The sequence below is a fragment of the Aspergillus caelatus genome, assembly GCF_009193585.1.
Source record: "Aspergillus caelatus strain CBS 763.97 unplaced genomic scaffold BDV27scaffold_476, whole genome shotgun sequence".
In the NCBI taxonomy this organism is placed as follows: domain Eukaryota; kingdom Fungi; phylum Ascomycota; class Eurotiomycetes; order Eurotiales; family Aspergillaceae; genus Aspergillus; species Aspergillus caelatus.
In genome coordinates, this window is record NW_022475739.1 from 5,542 (window position 1) to 12,692 (window position 7,151).

At 33.0% G+C, this 7,151-nt stretch overlaps 1 protein-coding gene across 1 annotated transcript; it reads left to right on the forward strand.

The window, feature by feature from the left end:
- Positions 1 to 4,146: 4,146 nt before the first annotated feature.
- Positions 4,147 to 4,772, forward strand: BDV27DRAFT_151393 (GPALPP motifs-containing protein 1; the record flags this gene model as incomplete). Its single annotated transcript, XM_032071354.1, has 2 exons — positions 4,147 to 4,515; positions 4,575 to 4,772. 2 exons carry the CDS (start codon positions 4,147 to 4,149, stop codon positions 4,770 to 4,772), a joined length of 567 nt encoding a protein of 188 aa, XP_031920436.1.
- Positions 4,773 to 7,151: the final 2,379 nt, after the last annotated feature.

Sequence of the window (7,151 nt, forward strand, 5' to 3'; positions counted from 1 at the left end):
TGGCTATATCTGCTTATAAAAGTAAAAAAATTTCATCTCAATCTAAAGCTGCAGAGGTTTTCGGTATATCTAGAAGTACACTTTAAGATCGGCTACGCGGGATTAATTCACGATCAGAAACACGTGTTAATAACTATAAATTAACTATTTTTAAGAAGAAAGTTCTTGTACAAAAGCTTCTAGATACAGATAAGCAAGGTTTTCCAATTCGGCCAGAGTTTCTGTGTGGAATGGTATAAATTCTACTTTGTGAACAATTATAAGACTCTACAGTAACTCTAGGAGTTAACTAGACTTATTCTTTTACTAAATATTGTTCTGAGTTTTGTATACAATATACAAGACAAATAATCTATCAGTATATAAAGTAGGAAGATCCAAAAGTTATATTATCTTGGTTTAAGACTGTTCAAGCAGCTATTAAAGAATATGGTATATATAAAGATAATATCTAGAATTTTAATAAGACTGGCTCTATAATAGGTCTCTGCTCTATTTCTAAAGCAATTACTATTGTTGAGCACAGTGAGCGACTATACAGAGTTATCTAAGATAATTATAAATAAGTTATAATTATTGAAACAGTCAATTCAAAAGGTATATATATACTGCCAGTTATTATACTTAAAGTAAGTTATTAATAAGCTGTCTGGTTCTAAGAATCTAAGCTTGCTAAAGACTAGTAGATTATAACCAGTTAGAATAGCTGGATAATAGATTAAATAGATCTTCGCTAGTTAAAAGATATATTTAAACCCTGCTCTAAGTGCTATATAACTGGTGCTAAATAACTACTTATTCTTGATAGCTATAGTAGCTATCTGACTGCTGATTTCGATAACTTCTGTAAGTAGAATACTATTATCTGTCTCTGTATATCTGTGTATACTTCACAGCTTCTTTAACCGCTTGATATTAGTATTTTTGGCCTATTTAAACTTGTATATAGAAAGCTTCTTGAAGAATATATAGTTGCCGGTAATAATTATATCGATAAAGAAGATTTTCTATCTCTATATCCAGATGTGCGCGCTAAAGTATTTACTTCAGAGAAGATCTGCAGTAGTTTTACAGGAGTAGGACTTAAGCTATTTAATCAAGAGTATATTCTTTTAAAGCTGAACTTTTAACTATATACACCAACACTACCACTAGCTGAAGGCTCAATTTCCTCTACTTTTCAAACTCCTCAGAATACCTGTCAGCTAGACCGGAAGATCTGTAGTCTATAGAATAGTCTTAATACAAAGCAGAAGTTTTCTAGCAGTCCAATTTAACACCTTGAAAAAGCTGCGTAAATGGCTATGTATACCAATCTTCTCTTACAATAAGAAATCAAGGCTGTACGAGCTAAGAACAAGCGGAAATATAAGAAAAAATCTAGAAAACGTGCTATAATAGGGAACGATAGCCTTTTAATAGTACAGGAAGGAGAAAATCACGTTTAGCAGCTTAATACACAGTTTAATAAGCAGCCTGAGCAACCTACACCTGTGCCTTGACGACGGGCCCCTCAACGCTGCAGCGGCTGTGGGATCATTGGACATACTATTCGAAATTGCCCTAATAAATAGCTATTTTTTTATATTTTTAATAAGTCAAATTTAATAGTGTTTGTTGTTGAAAAGCTTCAAATACTGGTAGATAGTTTAAAAACCTGCCGGCTCGGCCGTGGATTACGTTAATATAAGAATTATTAAGAATTATTTTAATAAAAAGCTCTAGATTTCTTAGATAGATTATATTAATAAAATTACTTACTGCTTTTATCTAATTAATTAGAAAATATCTTAAATTTCTCTATTAGCAGAAAAATTGAGTTTATCTAACTATCTATATTAGATCTTATTACAATATATTTATACATATCAGTAAAATATTAGCTTAATTTCATATATATCTATTATATCTAGGTCTGATATTTTAAAGGGCTACTAATTTTTTTCAGAAAGCCTATTAAATCCTAGTTCTAGATAGATAGTCGCTGCTAATTATATAATTTTATATCTATATAGAACTTGATATCTATCTATAGAATACTCAGGGCTTACTAGTTCTATAAATTCTGATTAATTAGATTACTTTAGTCCTATTTTCTCTATAGCTAATAATACTATTTTCATAGATTATTCAGATAAAAAGAGCTCTGAAGAATATATCTGTAAGCTATATAGTAGCTCTATGGATTAGTTAGTTAGAAAGTAGAAAACAGTTATTTTATTAATTACTAAAGCTGAATTACTAGTTCTAACTAGTACTAGTAGACAATTCCTATAGTGGAAACACCTATTTAGGGCTTTAAGCTTCAATCCTGATCAAAAGCTCTATATAGAATATAATAATAAGCAGACTATTTAGTTGCTTACAGATGACTATTCTATATATAGATCTAAGCTGAAATATATTAATATTCAAAATCATTGGCTTAGACAGGAAATTAGAGCTAAAAATATTGATATTATATAGAAACTGACTAATCAGATATCTGTAGATAGTTTAACTAAAAAACTGCCTAATCAAAAATATCAGATTTTTCTAAACCATTTAAATATGACTGATATATCTGATCGATTCAATGAAACCGATTCAACCGATTCAAACTAGGATATCAAATTGAATTAGCCCTATTTCAATCTATTCAACTTTTCACTATTTTTGGTGATTTTTAATCGATCCTTTTACTGATTTCAAATCAACTTATCTATCGATTTTTTGACATGACCTACCTACTGATTTCTATTCAGATTTAATATCTATTTTTAGATATTTAAATCTGGGGGGGTGTGTCAGAGTAAATTTCCTTATCAGGTAATACTGAATGAAATTGAAAGAATATTTCCTACTTAGGAAATTTCACTCTGACAGAATCTGAGTAGGTTTTTCTTGGTATAATAATATCAATTTTCTAGGTTTTTTCTAGGTTTTTATATAGATCTAGAATATATATATGAGATATAGAGCTTCAAAGATTTTTATACTAGACCTATTTAGATAAGATCTATAATTAATAAGTAGTATCTTACTAAATTAGATTTAGCTAAGACTTGGCAGGGAACCTACAGATCGTAAAGACCTAAATCTAGCGGGTTTTGGGTCGGGTGCGGGGAGACCTATTAAAAACCCGATATGTATGTAACTCTAGTCTCCTCTATCTATGTCTTTAGATCTCCTTAAATAGCTTTGGAATCCTTCTCTATTCGGCAGGTCTTACCGTCTTTCCCGCTGTAGAGTCGGTGAAAGGTCAGGTAGTCTCTCCTCCGACCGATTCTAAACTGTAGGGGGTCCGAGGTCTTATATAGGAAGGACCGGGACCAGGGTCTATACACGATAAACCAGGATATAGGGGCCCGAGGGTTCTGCAGGCTTTACAGGCCGATTCCTCATCGGCTCCGTGACAAATGGATACACTTTTTACTGAAAGATACAGTACACACTTTCATAGAGATACAGGTTATATGATCTATAGTCAGTGTTAAGTACTAATTGAGTTTAAACAGGGTTTAAATATAAAAAAAATCTTGGCAAAATTTTTGGACCAAAGTACAAAAAGGTTTAATATTTTCTTACTTAGATAATATATCATGTGATGAGGGCTGGAAGGGGGTCAGAAACTGGACTAGTCACGTGGAAGAGCTCTAAGGGGGTCAGATATTTTTATCTTATTAAAATTATAATTAGTAAGAAATAGCTCCTGGGGGGTCAGGAATTGAAAAGTCATGTAAACCGACAGTATTTTCTCTGACCCCCTACAAGCTGCCTTTTCCGCCCCACCTGACCCCCAGCCACTAATTCCTGACCCCCCCGGAGCTGTAAGCTCATATACCAGTTACGTTAGTTACACTCTAATTGATTACATAATCATTATGTGTAACTAACTAAACATAAGCACGATAAGGATGAGCTCCTTCCTTCCCTGTCAACCAAACAAATCGTTTTTATGCAATGGATCAAAGTGAGAAACGAAAGTTTGAGCAACCGGCACCATATCCCGAACATGGTGATGACAGTACTGACAAACGACGGAGGGTAGTCGGACCAAGATTGCCTTTATCAAATCCGGCAGACGATCACACACTAGACTCAGAGGGTGAAAATGAAAGCAGTGACGACGATGACATCGGTCCGAGTTTACCTCCTTCAGGTCCTATGGAGACCCGACTAGCCGATGCCAGAATACAAGGGGACACTTTAAATGGCCCGTCGACTGAGCAAGGCCATGCTGACGAGGATCGAAGTCATCGAGATGAGTGGATGTTACAGCCTCCAGGGACATCAGGAAGGACTGCAAGAGTGGATCCAGCCAGACTGAGGAGTCGAAAGTTTCAAAGTGGAAGATCAGCACAAAATTCCCAATCAGGGGAGATAGATTCATCTTGGACGGAAACGCCAGAGCAAAAAATGAAGCGGTTACAAGATAAAGTCATGGGTGTTAGCACATTTGGTGCAAACAAAGATCAAGTAACTCGACCTGCCAGAGCATCACAGGCTATGCGGGACAGGATCCAAAAGTACAATGTGAGTTATGACAGGCAGTGTAGCATATTGCTAGTCCAATGAGTGCTTATCAACTCCAGGATGCTAAGCGGAAAGAAAATGTATCACAACCTCTCGAGGAATGTAAAAAGGGCGATGGGGACGATCCTAGTAGTCGCCCCTTTGATAAGGAGAAGGATATGGCTATCTCCTCTAAGATAACCAACGCCCAGCGTCGGGAGATGATTAATAAGGCCGGTGACTTTGGTTCTCGGTTCAGTAAGGGAAATTATTTATAACAATCGAATTTTGTATATAACAACATGTGTCGGTAACCATACCCTAGTGTCTCCCCAGAGGTTCTTGGCTCAATTGACGGGTATTTCTAGACTGGTTGGTACTGATCCAGAATTGTCCATGAACCAGTGATCAGACAGTTATTATACCCAATTCTCGCAGGAAGACCGGGCGCCGGCTGGCAATTACGCCCAGGGCTTCATCCAAGGGACTCTGCAACCAGGTAGCTATCTTAGTTGGATACAACTTACTATGATAACGAAATTCCACTACTAATCAATAACAATAACGATAACAATAATGATAATAAATTAGGGAGAAGGTCTAAATAAGTGATATTCATATAATAATAATTTATAGAGCATTGGTCTTAAGGTAGAGAATTAGGCGGTAGACATATTAAGTATACATACATTCGATAATTTAAAATATAGATCATTTAACTGTATGGGCTCTGTAGGGGCTCCTTCAGTGTACATAAGCGGGATAGCGGTATGCCTGTGGAGTATACTGTATAGTAGGCCAACAGGCTACGAGATACGGAGTATAAGATATTGTGTTGGCCAGATTGTTCGGTTGGAGGCACGACCAAATGCCAAAGGTATTTTGGTCGAGTGGCAGAACGCTTAACATAATATATTCAGATTACAAGCATTAATATATATAAATTAAAATAGAATAAATTACTTAAGAACATAAATCCTTTATATAATTAAGATCTGTATAATTGCCACATACTCAGGCTAGTTTATGCTGCCACAGGTATTCTGCTACATGTGGCTGATGCAGTATATCCGCACCCTTACAGCACTTGGTGAGAAAACCAACTTACTTATAGTCTAACAATTGGTAGTATATCTATAGTGACAATACTCTAGGAGATCCTCGGGGGAATATATCTTTATCTATTATTCTACTTATTAAGGTTTATCTTAAAATTAATATAGTTTAACCGAGACTCCGAGAGTCTTAATAACTATATTAACTATTATTAAAATTAATATTTAAAACATCTATCTATATATTCTATATATATCCAAAAGTTATTGAATTAGTAGAGACTAGATAGTTATTTATCTAAATTAGTTATAGTTAGAGTGGCACGGGTTCCCCGCTAGACCCGACCCGAACCCGCCCCAACCCGGCTCCGGGACGGGGGCGGGGATAGAAGGCAGAACCCGGTCCGGGTACGGGGAACCCGAGCGGGTTTTTCTTGGCATTATAATATCGATTTTCTAGATTTTTTCTAGATTTTTATATAGATCCAGAATATATATATATATATACATAATATCAATTTTATATATATAGAATTGGTAGAGATTTAGAGCTTAAAAGGATTTTATACTAGGTCTAATTAGGCAAGGTCTGTGATTAATAAGTAACACCTTACCTAATTAGGTTTAGCATAGGCTTGGCAGGGAACCTGCGGGTCGGGGAGGCCTAAACCTAGCGGGTTTTGGGTCGGGTGCGGGTCGACCTATCAAAAACCCGACCCGCGTGCAACTCTAGTTATAGTTATATAGAAAATTTTAAAAATAATATATATACTTATTTATATTTTATACTAATACAGTACTCTGACTATTTAGTGGAATATTTTAGTTTATTAGTAGTTAAACTGTCTACTATATAACTGTTATTATTATTAGAATCTATATCTTTTAGACTTTTTCTAAAGTTTAGATATATAATAAAAAAAGTCATATTAATACTATCTATATTTTTCTTATAAAAATAGAAATACTAAAAGATAATACTATATATACTCTTTTTAAAGAGGATATATAGTAGAATATAGAAAAACTATTTAGAAATTATTAAATAAAGTAGTTTCTCTTATAACTATTACTATTTTAAATATAAATTTATTACTAAGAATTAAAAATACTACTAATTCTTTATTTAGAATAGTTAAAAAATTTACTTTAATAGTCTTAAATAAAATAGAATTACTAAAGCTATTCATAACTATATTTAATATACAAATAGATCTTAGTAAATTAGAACCTAGAGAAATTAAGAAACTTAAGAATATATATACTATATATACTACTAAAATAGAAAAATAAGAATATCTCTACTATAGTAATTAATAATAACAATTTTTTTATAATATCTATAAAAGAAAGAATATTAAATAGCTCTTATTAGATTTATAAAATAGATATAAGTAAATCTATTATCTTGGATTTTAATATTATTAATAAAATAGTAATTTATTAAAATATATCTTAATTTTATTTTATTTAAGATATTTTATTTACTATAAGAGATATAATATTTCTATATTATAGATTTATCTATATAGATTTAAACCGAGTTTAAGAAATAGCTAAAATTAACTAAATTAAGTATAATAAATTTTATAAGTAATATAA